We start from the raw sequence: 19925 nt of genomic DNA on the forward strand, positions 1-19925 counted from the left end.
TCGTCTTTATTTCCTTTTTTGTATATTAATGTAATTGTGCTGTTTGTCCATTGTGAAGGTATGTATTCTGTTTCTAGGATGGTGTTGTATATATCTGTTAATTTCGTTATGTGCTCGGGTAGTGTTGCTTTTATTAGTTCGTTTCTGATATTGTCGGGTCCAGGTGCTTTGTCCGTTTTTTGGGTTCTTACTGCATGTTTTACTTCGTTTTCTAGGATATGTGGAGTGGTTTCTTCTTTTTCATCTGTCTCGTCTGGGTTGATTGTGTGGTGTGTATTTCTGCTTGTGTATAGTTCCTTGAAAAAGGTTGTTGCCGTGTCGAGGATGGAATCTCTTCTGGTTGTTTGTTTTTGTCTTTTAATTTTGGTATGCAGGTCTTGAACTCGTTCAGTTCTTTTAAAGCTTTCTTGATTCCCCCAGTCGTCGTTACATGTTTGTTGATGCAGTCGAGTTGTCTTTTATTTTTATCTTTTTTTATACTCTTGCTTATTTCTTTACTTATTTTTGTAATGGCTTTCCGTGTTTCTTTGTTTTTCTGACTTCCAAACAGTTCTTTCCTTTTCTGTATTAGTTGTGTGGTAGTTGTGCTAAGGGGTTCTTTTTTCAATTTCGGAGTTTGTTTTTGTGTGTATAGACTTTTTATCTGCTTGTCGTAGTATTCCTGAACTTTGTGTTTAGGTTCATTCGGTGTATTTGTTGATCTGGATGGTTGTTTTTCCTTGTGGGCACCTTTGAACCAGGTACGAGAGGGGGCGGTATTTTAGACTGACTAGTGTTTGTGTAATAATTTGAAATGTTTTAATTATTCGTAATTTTCCTTGTTTACTTGGTTCAGTGATTTATAATGTTTCCTCGACTTATTTTGATCTTTAGGGTGCAGGGAGGCTCTGACCATCCTATGGTTGGTGTTAAAGTTCAGGTTGTTTAAGACTGAGACATTTTTGAAGGCTCTCGGTTTGTTGCTGGATATATGGTCTATTTCGTTATGGCCGCATGGGGATTTCTATGTTCACTTTCGTGAAGGTCTTTTCTTATAAAGGCTGTTTAAGAAAGTTAAGTTGTTCGCTGAAGCCATGTTTATCATTCTTACACCATTATTGTTACGTTCTCCTGAACCGTGTTTCCCGAGGATATTTTCTTCTCCAAGTCTTTGTTTGCCAGTTTGTCCGTTAAAGTCACCCATTACTATGATGTTTTTGTCGGCATATTCTAGTGCTTGGGTTAAGTTCACGTAGAAAGCGTCTTTTATGTTTTCGTCTGCTTGTACTTCTGTTGGTGCGTATATTTGTATTATAGTCCAATAGTCTTTGTAACCTGGTAATTTCAATCGGACGACTGATACTCTTTCGGAAATATCGATGAATTCTAGTTTTTCTTCCAGGTTTTTTTAATGAGGAATCCAACGCCATAGTGGCCTTTGGTCTCTCCTATGTAGTGTAGGATGAAATCATCATATTCTTCAGTTTCGATGTCTAATCTTCTGATTTCGCTTAGGCCGAATATATCCCATTTAATGTTTGTTAATGCGTTTTCTAGTTCTAGTAGTCTTTCGTCCGTTCTAAGTGTTCTTACGTTCAAAGTTGCAATATTAATTGTTTGGTTCAGGTTTTGGTGTTTGGGTTTGTTTGTTGTTTCCAATGGTTGTTGATGATTTTGTACTGTCATTTTTGGTGGCAGTGTAATCGCTAGAGGGTTGCGGTCGAGTTTCCCCACGGTGACCGCTTTCCGGCTTGGGGAACGTGCTGGGTTGTTATTTTTTATTGGTGGACCTTTCTTGTTCGGCTTCCGGGTTCTGTTAGGTGCTGGTTTCTATTGTGAGGTTGTTTCTGGTTTCTGTATTGGTCGAGGCTGGTTCATCATATGGTTAAAAGCGTTAGTTTTGTTTATCTTCTTTGGCGCCGCTCGTCTTGATTCCGTGCTGGGAGGGGTTATTGAAGGAGATCTTTTTCTCTTCTCGTTCCCGCTGTTTTCTGTCAGTTTGTCGAGTAATGAAGAGTTTATTATATCTAATAGTCGCTTTTTTTCCTGCTTTGATTGCTTCTAGCTGTTTGATTTTCAGTTGTTTTCTGATTTCCATGATTTCCTTAAGGAAATGCTCCGTTACATATATATTTTCTGGGAGCTTTTTATCGTTTTTAAGAATTTCTACTTTCCTCCACGCAAGTGTTAGTTTCACTAGTATGGGTCTGCGTTTTTTGATGTCTCTGATGCCGAGGCTGCGGACCTCACTAATCTACCATTTATCAAAATTTTCGTTTTCGCTTCCTATGTTTGTGTAGTTAAGGGTCTCCAAAACTAACTGGATTACTCGTAATCGTAACTTTCTTCAGTTTCGTCTATACCATGTAAGATTAGGTTATTTTTCCTTGCCTCTCTTTCCATGACAGAAATCTTTATTTTTAAGTTCGTTACTTTGGACTTGAGGTTCAGGTTCTCTTGTACTAGTGGTTTTAGTTTTTCGTCTATTGTTGTGGTAAGTGTTTTGGAGAAACTTTCCATTAGGGAGTTCATTTTTGCGGATAAGTTCGTATTCATTTTTTCGATCAAAATATCAAGTTGATTCTCCATGTTCGTAGAAGTTGGCAATTGCTACTGTATTGGTATATTTTTCCGTCTGCTGGTAACACTTTTGTTGCTGGTATCCCCAACTATATTTCAACACTCAAGTGTCAAACGTCGGAAGTTGAGCTGTCAATGTCGTCGGAGACTGGGTGATGACGTATAAATGTATGGTTGTTTGTAAGTATACTAATCTTCCAGAAATTTCACTGTTAGCACGAAAATAGGTGGTATTTTCCTTTTCACAAGCTTGATTTCTGCTGTTGGTAGGTATCTTCGTATTTTGGTGCGCAATTCGCGGCGAAATATTCAAAAATGTAGCACTATTACGTATAAATACAGGAGATTTGAACGAACGCGTGTTACACTTGACAGGTCGAAACCGGAAGTCCGGTGGGCTTGTATATAACCTGCGTCTAATTGGTTTAATTTAAAATATTTCATCAGCGACTCCCTTTCATTTTGATTCTTGACACATTCCATCAAAATATGCGCCACATCTTCAACCCTATCACAAACATCACAGTTCGGGGAATCTGTTTTTTTTATTAAGAATGCGAATTTTTGATGAAATATGTCGTACTCTTACTGCACATTTGACATATTTCCTACCAAACCCAACACTGGCAAACCAAGGTATTTGAAGAGCCTGACATTGTATTGTTTTATACCAGATCCCTTTTAATTTAGAACGCTCATCAAAATATTCTTTCCAGCAGGAATATGTCTTCCTTTCAAATTTTGGCAAAATTTCGGAATAAAAAGGTTTAATACGGTATACAGTACCCAAGGAAAAATCTAGTTTGCTAGCTAGCCTCTTCATTACCAGACAAACCGATGTGAGACGGGATCCACTGAAATCTCAGCTCCGTTCCACGTTTAAAGCATTCCTATATTTTCCCCAGGATAGTATACGTAACTGAGACTCCTCTGTATCCCGAAGCACAGCGAAAAATATGGTGCAAGGCACTTTTGCTCTCTGACAAAATTACAATTTTCTGTTCGTCCGTGGACATCACATAAGAAAGTGCCTCCAGAATACCTATCAGTTCCAATGCCATAATTGATACATCGCCTTCGACTTTAAACATACAACTCTGAGATTGCGCTGGGTCATAAAAGGCTACTCCTCTCGCATCGTTACATTTAGAGCCGTCGGTAAAAATTTTATACCAAAATCTGTAATTTTTGTCTAAATCATCTAGGACTTCTGATCTTAAAGAGTACATATTATAGCTTTTCTTCGATTTACTAATGTTATCTATGCTAGGAAATACAATATTGTTGATATCTATTCTCGATAGCCAAATATTTAAACAAAACATGTCAAGAGGTTGAGTTGAATGTATTTGCACATCTTTTGTTTCTTCGTATCAACAGTGGCTGCAAGTTGTCTTTGATTACTTGTGGCTCTGCCCACCCCATTAGGGATTACGGGCGTGAGTTTATGTATGTATGTATGTATGTTGTTTCTTGGAATGCCTTAACTAATAGAGGCTTTTTCTGTGTGTCCCAATATCTGCTCTGACATGATTTAATTCATTTAACAATTTAATCGTATTATTATTAGACCAAGAATGAATTTTTAAACACTATTTATAACTTAAATACAATCTTCTTATAAATAAAGGAGGTATACTCAACTCACTCTCCATATAATGAATAGGCGAGCTTCTTAAAAATCCACCAATTATTCTTAATACTTGATTCTGGATCTTATCTAGCTTTGAAACGTTAGTATTTGCAGAACTATCAAAAAGAAAACTCGCGTACTCTAGTCTAGACCTAACTAGTGAAATATACACTTCTCATCAAAAAAATCGAAACACTTCCGTTTTCATTGTTTCTGTCCGAATTTAACACAAAAAAGAATTCATACGATGAAAAAAAATACATAAATGTATAGCTGGCAGTTTGGCCATTACAGTAATAAGCGAAAATTCTAAATTCAAAATTAGAATTTCATTTGTTTATCTTATAAACGAAATGAATCACTGTTTTGAGACAAATGTGTGTTTAGGGTTGGAGTACATTTAGCGTTTAAAAACTAAAAATTGGCGCCTATCCTTAAACTTTTTGTTTTTTATTTCAATACTGTGACTTTGGGACGTCTGAAAAAAGGTTTTTTTTCTAAAACGTATGGATACTTCGCCCACAGAAGCCGCCCAAGTTGTGGCATTGCTGGATTCTGGCCTTAGTCAGCGTGTTGTGGCTGCAAGACTGCATCTAAGCCTGTCATCTGTTCATAGAGTCTATAAACGTTATCGGGAGACTGGTTTGTTCACGCGCCGTTCAGGATCTGGCAGGAATCGGGTCACTTCTGAGCGAGATGATCGATTTATTGTAACAACTTCTTTAAGAAATCGACGTCTTAACGCTTTTCAACTGCAGCAGCGGCTTCGTGTTGTACGAAGGGTGGCTGTAAGTGACTCTACAATTAGAAGAAGGCTGAAGGATCGCGGACTGGTACCGCATAAGCCAGCAAATGGGCCGAAATTAACTGCAGACCATCGAAGAGCGCGCCTTAACTTTGCACGTGAGCACCTAAATTGGTCATACCTACAGTGGAGCAAAGTTCTCTTTTCTGATGAGTGTAAAATTATGCTGTATGGTAACGACGGAAGGAACAAGGTCTACAGAAGAGACGGAGAACGCTATGCACAATGCTGCATTGAAGAAAAGGTCAGCTATGGTGGCGGTTCGTGGACGGTTTGGGGAGGAATCAGCGCCGACGGTAAGACAGAGCTTGCTTTCGTGTCTGGGCCACGTCTGCCTGCACTAAACTGTCATCGGTACGTCGAAGAGTGTCTCGAGCCTCATGTGATGCCCTATGCACATTTTATTGGCAACGGATTCATATTCATGCACGACAATGCTAGGGCTCACACCGCGGGCGTCGTACGAGATTATCTTAACGAAGTCGATATCTCTATTATGGAATGGCCAGCAAGAAGCCCGGACATGAATCCCATTGAACATCTGTGGGATGAATTAAAGAGACGAATTCGAGCAAGAGATCCTGCCCCAGAAACACTTAGCCAGCTGCAAGATGCAATCCAAGAGGAATGGGACAATATACCACAGCATGTGATCGTGACTCTCATCCGATCGATGAAGAACCGTATGGAAGCAGTAATTAGAGCTCGGGGAGGGAATACAAGTTATTAAATAAACGTTTTTTAGCTTTTTTTTTCATTTACGTGTGTTGTTTTATCCATTTCCTTTATACTCCATACGGAATAAAAATGACTCATTTAACAAAATACGAAACCTATGAAAAATTCATTTAAATTTAGAACATTAACATTAAGATTTGTTAAGCTCATATTACTCACTATTAAACGACATTTAACATTTATTCCTAAATGTACACATTTTTCCGATAATCCTGACAAAACGTAAACTTGCAAGGTGTTTCGATTTTTTTGATGAGAAGTGTATAATCGCCTCAAGTGCACTGGATGAACTCCCAACGACGGGCCAACAAGAACCTTAAGTATATTTAAAACTAGCTTTTGCCCGCGACTCCGTCCGCGTGGCGTGTTATAAAAGAAAGATCTTTGTGTGTGTGGGAGAAAGGCTAAAAAATGCTTAATTTTATTATTTTAAATGAGGTTACAGTATAAGTAGCTCAGTTAAATAATGAATTGTTATTAATTTCTAGATTATTAGTTTATGATTTGGTTTGATATTTTAGGAAAATACGATCAGTTTCGAAAATTTAAACAAAATTAAAAAATTACAACAGAAATACGCCGTGAAACGTCCGCCTGGAAAATTCAACAGAAAACTACCTACGAAAGATTTGGACCATCCAAGAATAGTGAAAAGTTCGCCCGCAAAATTCAATATTTGACACGACCATCAACGACGTCTGCCCTCACGCGTCTGCCGCGTTCCGGTTGCTCACTCGGGTATCTGCCCCCCCTCCGCGCCTCGCCACCGCTGTCGCCGCCCCACAAACGCCGCCGCGGCCGCGACGTTTCTTGGTTGCCACTACCGCGAGCTATAAATTTCAAGCCTCTTAACTCGCTTCCCGTTCCCAGGGAAATTTTTAACTTTGCATTCACTAAGGTATATAATATATATGCATGTCAAATTTCAAGCATCTAACTTATGCAGTTTAGATTTTTTCATACAATTTTTTTTACCCGCCAATTCCCATTTTTCAAAATACAGCCATAACTAAAATTTATATTTACTAAGGTATGCATGCATGCTTTTATTCGTAGCATGCATGCTAGATTGAAAACATCTATCTTACGCGGTTTAGATTTTATCATACAAATGTTTTTTCCCGCTAACTCCCGTTCCCGTGGGAATTTTGCAATATCCAGTTGCAACTAAGCTTTAAGTTAACTATGGTACCTGCATGCCAAATTTCAAGCGTCTAACTTAAGCAGTTTAGAATTTTTATACAAAAGGGTTTTCCCGCTAATTCCTGTTCCCGTGGGAATTTCGAGAATTCCTTTCTTAGTGCACCTCTACGGTACCTAAGCTACATCCCTTCCTAATTTCAAGTGCCTACGTTTAGCCGTTTAGGCTGTGCGTTGATATGTCAGTCATTCAGTGAGTCAGTTTCTCCTTTTATATATTTAGAAGATATTTCCGTCATACATGATTTCTATGTAACTTTAACCATTAAGGCTGCTCGCGCGACGGAAGCTTAAAAAATGGAGTAACTTCTCCCGTTTTCCCAAAATTTCCCTTCACTACTCTGCTCCTATTGATTGTAGCGTGATGAAAAGTATACTATAACCTGCCCAGGAGTATGAAGAATAATTGTACCAAGTTTCATTAAAATCCGTCCAGTAGTTTTTGTTTCTATAAGGAACATACAGACAGCATGCATAATTAATAATAAAATTAAAATATCCACATAATTTAAAATAAGTAGGTACATATCTAGTTAACATTATCTGTGCCTCCCTGTATATCGGTTCTGAGTACGCGGCGGAGGTGAAGGCGGGAGGGTCCGGCTTAGCAGTGAGCGCAACCATCACCACTGCCGTGTTGCTATGCACATCGGCCAGTAGGCATAAGTTTTATAGGTAAAATTATAACTGTAGTTATCATATCACTTGCTTGCGCTCTGCGATGCGTAGCCGAGACACGAACTGCACAAAATGTTTGTTTACCTTTTGCTTACCCACAAGTTTTTGTTGCCTACTTATCTATGTATAATGTAAGACGGACATCGTAGATACCTAGCATCGACACAAACCATGGTTTAACGATGCTAGTTAGTTTAATCACTGTCTGTACTTAATTTTTGAAATAAATAAATAAAATAAATAAATAAGACAGACTGACAGACAGACAAAAAATTTACTGATTGCATTTTTGGCATCAGTATCGATCACTTCAACAGTGTGCACGCCAGCACTTACGTGGCCAAGAAGGCCCTACATTGGTGCACCATACTCTTAGATGCAACCTGGCCAAGAAATACTTCTTCGATTGCGGGCTACTCATTTGGACAAAGGTAGCCAAGGAAGGCTTCTACAATTGCAAGCTATGCATACAGACAACGTCTTTAATTGTGGGCATTACTTATTGATGCCCCTAAAGTGTACTCATCTATCTTTACAAGTCGCATTGCCGGCCGGCCATTTTAATCACAAGTTATCAAACAGAATTTGGCATCATCTATACTTATAATAAATCTGTAGAGAGGTCAATTCTGAAAATATATTTAATGTACAGAATTGACCTCTCTACAGATTTATTATAAGTATAGATTTTGCACATTTCTCTACTGTCTCGTTGATGTGTTTGCCCCATAAGAGACTTTTGTCTAGCCAAAGACCCAAATATTTATAACATTGGACAGAACATCTATTATCACCATAAACGCTTAGAATAGGCAGAAGCCTCCTGCGGCCTCGACTAAAAACACAGAATTTTGTTTTTTTTGTAGATAATTTTAAACCAATTTCATCAAAGAGTTTCACAATAATATCAAGACTTTTTTGAATTTGTCTCGCACATATATCAAGGTTCTTATTGCTCACATATATGACAAAATCATCAGCATATTGAGAAATATAATAATTATGTTCCTTCCTCTTGAATTACATGACAAATGACAATGGGCACTTTTGTATGAAACTGGGTCCAAGAACCTCCACTGATGAGACTTATATGTAATGAAAGCTTATGCTTTCCCTATGATTCTGGCAAAGTTCTATCAGATTCTGTCCCGGGGTTCTTTTTTTACGGCCGTGTTTGTCCTGGCTAAAAATGTGATAAAATACAGTGGGAGCTAAAATCGACTCAAGATTTGTTGCTGCATAACTAAGTCTACATAAATAATTATGTATCATATTATATATCATTTTAAAGAGGATCTTTTCCAGAATCCGAAACATAAAAAAAAACAAAAAAAAATCTTTTTGAAAGAATTATAGTCAATTTATATCTGCAGCGCCATTGTGTCTCGGTAGCTAAGTTCAAGTTTCATGCCTTTTACCCCTTCCAAAAGTATCTTACCGATTTTTTTTATATTGCTTCCGGAATTTGATCTGAGTGATATAACAAGAAAAATAAATAAACACCTCTCCGATAGAGACCGGCTAAGCTATTGCCTATTGCAAGAAATCGTCATCATTAGCAAGTCATTACGGTATTGCATATAAGCTTATCAGCAACTTGGAACTTGGTCCAAGAACCTCCATTGGTGAGACTTGCACGTAATGATAGCTTATACTTGTCCTATGATTCTGGCAAAGTTCTATCAAACTCTGTCCTAGGGTTTTTTACGGCCATGTTTGTCCTGAGTGTACAGTAGTGGACTGCAAAATCACCTCAGGATTTGTTGTCGAAAAACTATTTAACTAAGTCTATATACATAATTATATATCATAATGTATATCAATTTTAAAGGGGAAGGTTATCAGAATCGAGAACTTCCGGATCCGGTATACTGAAGTAAACACACGTATTTAGCGCTCCAGTAATTAATTATCAAAATAAGCGAAGAAACAGAGCTACAGTTTTGAAAACTAGAAGAAGTAGAAAGATCATAACCTCATATTGGTCTATTGATAAGAAACCGGCACGGAAATTGGAGATTTATCACTTCGCAGCAGTTTGTTTAATCGGTGAGAACATCATTATTGACCGTTTTTAATTTAAAATCACTGTTTAACTGTTTTAAAGTGAAATAAATGACGATCATTTGCTAAGCGTAATTAACACTCAAACAGCTGATTGGATGTCACTCTGACAGCAAATGTTACCAGACGTCTAAATAATATTCGATAAGGTTGAGTTCGGATACACGTATTAAAGTCATTATGAATGAATGATTTTAAATAACGTTCCTTGCTACGCATCATACTATACAGCTTATCAAGATCTTGTATAACATTTGAGTAACGCCATCTATCGCAGCAAGTGTAAAGAAAGACTCTAATACAAAAAAGTCGCTACAAGATGGAGACGAAATGTAAGAAATGTAACAAAGGAATAAAAAATAGAGATTTCATGACTTGTGCAGTTTGTTTACTTAAATATCATCATGAATGTGTTGATATGACATACAAACGTTTCATTCTTATGTCTAAAGAAAATAAGACAAATTGGAAATGCGACAATTGTTTCCGACCACAAACATACAGGGATATAAGCATTTCCCAAACATCAGATTCGATGGTTTCCTCCGCTATAGATGATTTAGACGTTACATTAAATGATAATTTTAAAATAAATGTACCAACAGAAAATTCGTTTAAGTCATTATCGGATGAGGAAACTTCAGCTGAGTTATCGAATATTACTACTACAAGTTTTAGATTGAATAGCAGCTGCCCAGAAATTATTTTAAATGCGAATGAAAAGGTAAAAGAGTTAGAAATTCAAAATAATAACTTAAAAGAAAAATTGGTTATTGCTGAAAATGAAATAGAGAATCTCATATCAGAAAGTTATAAATTAAAAAAGCTCCTTGCTGTTCACGAATCTAAAATAAAAAAATTAACTCTTATCTGCAAATCGACTTCAAGTTCAAAAAATGTCACTAAACGAAAAAGGCGAACAGACCTAAATGTGACCAAATTGAATTTCTCGGAAGAAGATAGTGAAACTCCGACGTCCCAACCTAAAGTGCTATCTACTCCATCGATTGATGAACACATAATTGACACACCAACACGTATAGTATACCGTAAAGACTTCTCTTCATCGCCTATCGACAGGGAACTCAAGGATAATATAACAACACAGGACGATGGACAAACAGATGATAAGAACTTGGGACAATCAGATGACATAATTAATGCAACAATTAAAATGAAAAGTAGTGACATAAATATACAGAAACGACGTGTAATAATATTCTCAGACAACCAAGGAGCAGGAATTCGTAACATTATCCAGAATATATTAGGATCCAACTACGAAGTATTCTGCTTTTACAAACCTGGAGCAAACCTTGGACAACTTCTTGACTCCGTGATTTCGCAATGTAAAGACATGACTAAGAATGACTATATTGTTATAATTGGAGGACAAAATGATAATAACCCTTCTGACCTATTGATTAACTTGTATTTTTATGTAAGCAAGCTGAAGCACACCAATGTCATTGTTTCAGAAGTAATTAGAAACCGTTATTTACGGGAACAAATGTTAAATTATAATATGCGGGCTCAGTGTTCTCAGTTTTCCTTTTGTACTTTCTTGGACATGGGTTTTGCATCTGATGGATATTATGGTAATAGGAAAAAATATATAGGCGGAAATATAGTCCGTGAGATTTTACGTACAGGATATAAAATATCTTACGATACGTACGAACGCAGGAATAAACAAAATCACGTCACGGAACCGACCAACACTCTTGCTACATCAAGTGTGATGGTGTCTAGGGGTACTCAAACAGATGAGATATCTCTTGCTTCATGTGGTGTTCAAACAGTTTTTTTTCGTTCCCAACGCAAATGAATTTAGGCTACTACATCAAAACATTGCTGGCCTTTTAGGCAAATGTGACGAGCTGGATTTACTTTTGGAGGATTTTAATAAACAATTTCACATCTTGTGCTTCGGAGAAACCAACTTAAATAATAATAATATAAATCTACTGAAAATTAAAAACTTTAAATTAGCGGCAAATTACAATAGGGGGACAGGAAGCCGTGGTGGGGTCTGCATCTGTGTTAGAAATACCGTACAGTACAGAAATTTGGATTGGATAGCAGAACTATGCGTAGATAAAGTATTCGAATGTTGCGGCATAGAGATTCCACAAATTAATCTTATAGTGTTATGCGTATATCGTAGTCCAAACAGCTCAGCAAACACATTCACCGATAAATTAGAATTAACTTTAGAAAGACTCTTTGTAGCTCAATCCAGATTAAAAAAGAAGATTATAATAATGGGAGATTTTAACATAGATAATTTAGTCGAGACATCAGTACTAACACATTTACAGAGTGTACTAAGGTCCTTTCACCTATCTTTACAAATAAACGAAGCTACCAGAACAACAATGACCACAGCGACATGCATTGATAATATAGCGACGAATATAAAGTCATGTTCTACAAAAGTTCATCAAACTGGCTTATCCGATCATACAGCACAAAGCATCACCTTTGCGAGCAGAAACGAATATGAAATCAAATACTGGCATGTTTTTAAGCGTGACCTTAATAACTACAATATGAAAATATTCAATAAATATCTTAAGGAAATAAAATTCACAGACGTCTTAAATAAATTGTGTGTAAATCAAGCCTTTGATTCATTCATATCGGTTTATAAACTGTTGTATGACCTTTGCTTTCCGATCAAAAAGATTAAAGTGAGTAATCTTTCTACTTGTAACTGGAAAACAAAGGCTATTAGAAAGGCATGTAGAAAAAAGAGACTATTACATTATGAGTTAATAAAAAATAAAACTGCCATTAAACAAAATTATTATAAAAAATATACAAAAACATTAAAAAGACTAATTAAATATAGCAAAATTAAATCAAATGACAATATAATACAAAATAGCGACAATAGAACAAAATCGACATGGAAAATTATAAACAGTACAGTAAATAAAATAGGTAAGGTACCTTCTTTTTTAGAATCTTTATGTGTTGACAATAAGGTAACAAAAGACCCTCAAACAATCTGTGATAAAATAAATTCCCATTATATAAACTTAAATATCAGAAATGTAAATGTAATCAATCAATATAAATCACATACCGAACGAAGTCTTAATTCAATATATTTGAAACCGTTATATAAGCCAGAGCTTATAAAAATAATTAAAGACTTAAAAAATAAGCAGAGCACGGGATTTGATCAAGTGCATACAAAAGTGCTAAAAAACTCAGCACCTTTAATTTTGGAGCCTTTGCTGTACATTATAAATTTGTCCCTTGAGACTGGAGTTTTTCCGGATGAACTTAAAAAAACCGTGATTAAACCACTGTATAAAAAGGGTTCAAAAATGGATGTAAATAATTACAGGCCTGTGGCACTATTGTCAGTATTTTCAAAGGTATTTGAAAAGGTAATGTATTCGAGGGTAATTAATTTTATGGATAAGTATAGAATAATAAGTAGTTCACAAAACGGATTCAGGAAAGGTCACTCCACGTCTCTTGCATTATTTAAAATGCTGCAAGGCATATGGGAAGCGATAGACAGTAAAGAATCTGCAACAGTGATTTTACTGGATCTGAGCAAGGCTTTTGATTGTGTCAAATATCCTATACTGCTTACACAGCTACAATATATAGGTATACGTGGAAAAGCTCTGGAATGGTTTAGTTCATACCTGAACAATAGACTACAGTCAACGGAGGTGGTGTCCCTTAATAGGAACTCAAATACCATCGAAACATATAGGTCATCGTTTGAAAAAATCAAATTGGGTGTGCCTCAAGGGAGTATACTAGGGCCCTTGTTGTTCCTTATATATATAAACGAGCTGCCACTTCACTTGAATCATCGTTGTGTGCTGTTTGCTGATGATACATCGGTACTTATTAGGGGACAGAGACTAAATGCTTTGGAACATGAAGCGGAAATTAATAGAACACTGGGTTGTTTGATTTCTTGGTTAGATAGTATTAATTTAAAAGTAAATCTAAGTAAAACCAAATTCATACAGTTTCATCCTCATCAGGTTCAGCCGCTTAATTTAAAAATTCAGTACCAGTCCATGAGCCTAGAGCAGGTAAAAAGTGCGTCATTCTTGGGTATAATAATGGACAGTCACCTGAACTGGAAATCTCATGTGGAACAATTGCAGGCTAAACTGGGAAGCAGCCTCTACGCCATTAAAGCCTTAGCAAAAATGTCATCTAGAGGGACAGTTATCACGGCCTATTATGGTTATGTATATCCGCTTCTTTGTTATGGAATCGTGTTTTGGGGTAATTCTACAGATGTTGAACTTATATTCAGATTGCAAAAAAAATGTGTAAGGGCCATTTATCAAAGGGACTATCTGACTAGCTGCAGACCTCTGTTTAGGGAGGGGGAATTGTTAACTCTGACATGCATCTATATACTAGAGTTATGTTCTTTCGTAAGAAAACACAACGATTTTTTCCCGATAGATAACAGGCAATTTAACAACCGTAACTTAAGACACAAAGCAACATTAATGATTACAAGTAAAAGGACAAAAATTTCTAGTCAAGGCACATATCATTCAGCAATAAAAATATTCAATCATCTACCTATAGATATTAGAAAAGAAAATAATATACAGTTTAAAAAGTGTCTTAAGAAATGGCTAATACAAAAATGTTTTTATAATCTGAAAGAATATTTTGATTGGAATAATAAATATAATATTATATAATAAACGAGGCATTGTATTATAGTATTATTATTATTATTATTATTTTTTTAATATGTAGACTCTTTGTTTGCTAGGGTTATTAATTTGCACACTAGATTGACAATAAATTAATTTTAATATTGTATATAATTATGTAATGATGCACGCCCGATTGACTATGAATTAAATTTTAATATTGTAATATTTAAGTACATACCTATGTAATGTTGCACGCCCGATTGGGTTAAATTGTACCTAAGAACTGTATTTTTTTCTTTTTATAATGTAACTATGACATCTTTTTTTTTGGACTGTACAATTGCAATAAAACACTTTTGATTTTGATTTTGAAATCAGAAACACAAATAAAAAAAATGCATTATGTAAACGACTTTTAGCCAACTCACGTCCGTAGCACCATTTTTCTCAGCAGCTACGTACGAGTTTCGCGCCTTCCAACCTTTCCAAAGGAGCCCAACGATTTTTTCCTTCTTCTGATATTGCATTCTTAACCTGACAAGTGACAACAAAGAAAAAAAAATAAAAAAAATAAGAAGAAATAAAATAGATACCATTCCGATAGAGGCCGCGTAAGCTATGGACCTATTGCAAGATAACGTACTCAAAGGCTAGTCATTATAATCCAACAGACGTAACATGATTAGAATGTGGCGTGACGGAAATGTAGTACATCGCCTTATGCGAAAGAGACGAAATATGTGTCTCTTTAACACTAACAGTATACAGCTTAGTACGAGAGAAACAAGAAATAAGTCATTCTAATCAAGATGCAATACAATGACTCTATTGTATACAAAAGAAACACATTTATTAAACAAGTTCAGGCAATAACTGGTGCAAAAGGCGGCTTTATTGCCAAGGTAGCAATTACCAGGCAACCTTACGTTTACGATACGTTTGTTGTACCATTCGGCATTGTTTATAAAACAAGATATAAGCCTGGATTAATAAAACAAGATTGTGGTGAAAGAAAACATACTACATTTGCGTCCTCCCGCATTCTAATCATGTTACGTCTGTTGGATTATAATGACTAGCCTTTGAGTACGTTATCTTGCAATAGGTCCATAGCTTACGCGGCCTCTATCGGAATGGTATCTATTTTAGTTCTTGTTGTTGTCACTTGTCAGGTTAAGAATGCAATATCAGAAGAAGGAAAAAATGATTGGGCTTCTTTGGAAAGGTTGGAAGGCGCGAAACTCGTACATAGCTGCTGAGAAAAATGGTGCTACGGACGTGAGTTGGCTAAAAGTCGTTTACATACTTAATGCATTTTTTTTATTTGTGTTTCTGATTCTGATAACCTTCCCCTTTAAAATTGATATACATTATGATATATAATTATGTATAAAGACTTAGTTAAATAGTTTTTCGACAACAAATCCTGAGGTGATTGATTTTGCAGTCCACTACTGTACACTCAGGACAAACATGGCCGTAAAAAAACCCTAGGACAGAGTTTGATAGAACTTTGCCAGAATCATAAGACAAGTATAAGCTATCATTACATGCAAGTCTCACCAGTGGAGGTTCTTGGACCAAGTTCCAAGTTGCTGATAAGCTTATATGCAATACCGTAATGACTTGCTAATGATGACGATTTCTTGCAATAGGCAATAGCTTAGGCGGTCTCTATCGGAGAGGTGTGGTGTCTATTTATTTTTCTTTTTATTACCACTCAGATCAAATTCCGGAAGCAATATAAAAAAAATCGGTAAGATACTTTTGGAAGGGGTAAAAGGCATGAAACTATTGAACTTGAACTTAGCTACCGAGAAACAATGGCGCTGCAGATGCAAATTGACTATAATTCGCTTACATAAAGACTTTTTTGTTTTTTTTTTATGTTTCGGATTCTGGAAAAGATCCTCTTTAAAATGATATACAATATGATATATAATTATTTATGTAGACTTAGTTATCCAGCAACAAATCTTGAGCCGATTTTAGCTCCCACTGTATTTTATCACATTTTTAGCCAGGACAAACATGGCCGTAAAAAAAGAACCCCGGGACAGAATCTGATAGAACTTTGCCAGAATCATAGGGAAAGCATAAGCTTTCATTACATATAAGTCTCATCAGTGGAGGTTCTTGGACCAGATTCGCCCATTCTCCTTTTACGTGTTATAATATTAAATAGAAGGGGAGACAATGGGTCTCCTTGAGCCAAGCCTCTAGATGTCCATCGTGTAAAAGCTTCATTTTTTTCTTCCATTATAACAGTTAGATGTCTTTCTCTTAAAAACGACCAAAGGTACATACAAACTTTTTGCCATATATTAATTTCGTTCAAAGCCAAGAGCATTTTTTTTTTTTTTTTAATTAAGATGGGTTTGCTCTTGACTTCGTTCTTCTACAAGAAGAAGAGATCGACGTTGGAACGAGCTTACCCAGAAAATGCCTATTCACCCGTGATTTAAAGGACCCCAGGTTATAAGAGTCAGGGAACACCGACGCCGGCAGCCCATTCCATTCCTTGGCTGTGCGCATTATGAAGGATGAAGCGAAGCGCTTGGTGCGGATTAGTGGTATGTCAACCAAGTAAGGATGGTAACCCGCCGTACGTCTGGATTTCCTCAGATGGAATGGACTTGGTGGAATGAGCCGATGGAGCTCCTGTGCACACTCCCCGAAGTACAATCTGTAAAAAACCGACAGACAGGCGACTTTACGGCGGTGGTCTAGGCTATGCAGTTTGGCTTCCACCAGCTTCCTGTCGCCGATCAACCTCTTAGCACGTCGCTCAACAGAATCCAACGCAGCAAGTTGGTACTTAGCTGAGCCATCCCAAAGGTGAGAACAGTACTCCATGCAAGAACGGACTTGTGCTTTATATAAGGTCAAAAGTTGTCCAGGTGAGAAGTACCGCTTAACCCTATTTAGGATGCCCAGTTTTTTGGCTGCAGTCTGAGCTTTGGATTCAATGGTGGTTCCAAAGTTGAGGCGAGACGTCAGCTCCATTCCAAGAAGCTCAAGACGGTCGGTGATCGGTACAGATGCACCTCGGAAAGTAGGAGTCCTGTTGAACGGACTCTTCTTAGCGGTGAACAGACACGCCTGTGTTTTTGAAGAGTTGAACGTTACCAGATTTTTGTCTCCCCATTGGGACACATGCTTCAGAATCTCATCCGTTCGTTCTACCAAATCCTCTCGAAGAGATCGAACTACTTCCGCGGTAGCTGCAGCACCGGACACATATCTCTCTAAGACAGTACTGTCATCAGCGTACCCAACAATGCCTGACATAAGCAAGTCATTGATGTGCAACAGGAAGAGAGTCGCAGAGAGGACAGACCCCTGAGGAACCCCGGCATCAATAGCGATAAGGTCAGAAGAGCCGCCGTCAATGACTACTCTTATCGATCGCTCACTCAGGAAGTCTGATATCCAGGTGCTGAAGCCAGCGGGAATGCCGTATGCTGGAAGCTTACTTAACAAGCCAGCGTGCCATACCCGGTCGAAGGCCTTTGAGATGTCCAAGGACACAGCGAGGGCCTCGCCGTGTTTCTCGATGGCCTCGCCCCAGTAGTGCGTGACGTACACTAGAAGATCACCGGTTGAACGACCTCTGCGAAAACCGTATTGGTGATCACAAAGCAGATCGTTTGTCTCTAGGTACGTCAGCAGTTTACTGTTTAGAACTCTCTCCATCACTTTGCAAATGATGGAAGTAATGGCGATCGGTCTATAGTTGGCCGGGTCGGCACGGCTACCCTTCTTAGGCACCGGTTGTACGTTAGCAAGCTTCCAGGATTTAGGCACAGTTCTTTGTTCGAGAGAAAGGCGATACAGGCGTGTCAGGACAGGAGACAACTCAGGCGCACAAAGCCTAAGTACCCTAGCAGGAATACCATCTGGTCCACTGGCCTTATTCACATCGAGACTGCAGAGTGCCTTGCGTACCTCTCTCAAGTGAATTGTGACCTCCGGCATGGAAGAGTCACATCGAGGTAACGTAGGTGGTGCACTTAGACCTGCGTCAAGACGCGAATTGTTCGCGAACAAAGAGGCAAATAGGTTTGCCTTCTCGGTTGCGGAATGAGCCAGTGATCCATCAGGTCTCTGCATAGGAGGCAAACTGGGGCGGCAGAAGTTCGACTCAACCGACCTGGACAGGGACCAAAACTGCTTGCTACCGGGAGGGTAGGAAGCCAATCTGGAACCGATACGGCCAACATGGTCAAATCGTGCCCTCTGCAATACCCGTTTGAAGGACCTCGTGGCAGCATTGTAGGCTCTCTTCTTAGACCGTATGCGCCGTGGACTGGCTTTTCGGTCGCGGGCTTGAACCCAGGCCTGGTAAGCGGTCTCTTTGCGCATCTCAGCGCGAGCGCAGTCAGAGTTGTACCAGGGTCTGGCTTTGTAACCGGGCGATAAATCGGAGAATGGAATAAAATATTCCATTCCCTGCCGTATTACATCCACAACCGCGTTAGCACATGTCGTTGGGTCATCGGAGGAGAAGCACACTTGGCGCCATGGGAACGCTGCGAAGAAATGTCGCATTTCGTCCCAGTCAGCTGATCCGTACCTCCACACTCGCCTCGTACCACTAAGGGTTTCATCCGGAGGGGAATGGGTACATACGGCTTTGACCAGACAGTGATCCGACGTTCCCAGCGGAGCCGAGACCGAGACTGAGTAACAGTCCGGTTCCGTCGCCAGCACGAGATCCAAACAATTGGGTGTGTGGCTGTCAACATCCGGTACCCGCGTGGCAACATTCACCAACTGAGTGAGATCTAGCGCCAGGGCAAAATTGCGCGCCTCTCTCCCAGCGTGGTCGGTTTTCTCGAACGGGAACAGCCACTCCTTATGGTGTGCATTATAGTCCCCGAGAAAAACGAGTTCTGCTGTTGGGTACCGTTGTTGAGCCAAGTCAGCCTTTTCAGTGAGGTAGTTGAATAGCCTGGTTGTCCTCCTGGTCACCGGTGTGCGAACGGTAGACACAAACATAAAGAGTCTTCTTCATGCTAGCGTCCACCATAAGCCATAAGGCAGAAAAACCTGGGTCCTCGAAACAACGGAGACGGCGACAGCAGACGCTATCGTGGACATATGCACAGACCCCGGCTTGTTTTTTGAACTTATGCTCAAGTGTGTAGCTCGGGTAGTTGAGATATGCCACGTCTGCAGGTGTCGTAATTTTGGTCTCCGTTATGAAGAATAGATGCGGCTTTGCGGTCTCCAGGTGGTGATGGACCGGGTCGATATTTGAGTGCAATCCACGGATATTCGTCAGGTGCACTTTAAATGGGAGGAGGTGCAGCCGTTGAGAAACCTTATTCTTCTTGTTTGTGTGTTTCATTATTGGTTTTTTTCTGGTGATATAAGACGGTGTCGAGGTGTCGACTTTATAACCACGACTAGCATTCATCAGCTCAACCGACCAGTGGGAAACTCAAATGGAGACTGCGGGGACGCCCGAACCCCCCCGAAGATGCTCACCGGGTCCTCCCATCTAGTCGCCAACTAGCACGGTGGAGCATTTCGGGATTTTACGCAAGCTGGCGGGGCAGCCTTTCGCACGTGGCTAGCGTGC

At 38.6% G+C, this 19925-nt stretch overlaps 1 protein-coding gene across 1 annotated transcript; it reads right to left on the minus strand.

The window, feature by feature from the left end:
- Window positions 1–211: 211 nt before the first annotated feature.
- Window positions 212–19339, minus strand: LOC126381362 (uncharacterized). Its single transcript, XM_050030856.1, has 3 exons — window positions 16942–19339; window positions 1105–1269; window positions 212–729 (listed from the first exon to the last, which is right to left on the minus strand). The coding sequence occupies exons 1-3, from the start codon at window positions 19337–19339 to the stop codon at window positions 212–214; spliced, it is 3081 nt and encodes a 1026-aa protein (XP_049886813.1).
- Between the last annotated feature and the right edge of the window lie 586 nt (window positions 19340–19925).

This window comes from Pectinophora gossypiella, unplaced genomic scaffold (genome assembly GCF_024362695.1).
Source record: "Pectinophora gossypiella unplaced genomic scaffold, ilPecGoss1.1 Pgos_47, whole genome shotgun sequence".
In the NCBI taxonomy this organism is placed as follows: Eukaryota; Metazoa; Arthropoda; class Insecta; order Lepidoptera; family Gelechiidae; genus Pectinophora; species Pectinophora gossypiella.

Coding starts and splice junctions, on each gene's coding strand:
- LOC126381362 (XM_050030856.1), bottom strand. CDS start 19,339: ATGTTTGTGTCTACCGTTCGCACACCGGTGACCAGGAGGACAACCAGG. Junction 1,270..16,941: donor GAGGAAATCCAGACGTACGG/CGGGTTACCATC, acceptor ACGCACCAACAG/AAGTACAAGCAGACGAAAAC. Junction 730..1,104: donor GAAACACGGTTCAGGAGAAC/GTAACAATAATG, acceptor CCTGGTTCAAAG/GTGCCCACAAGGAAAAACAA.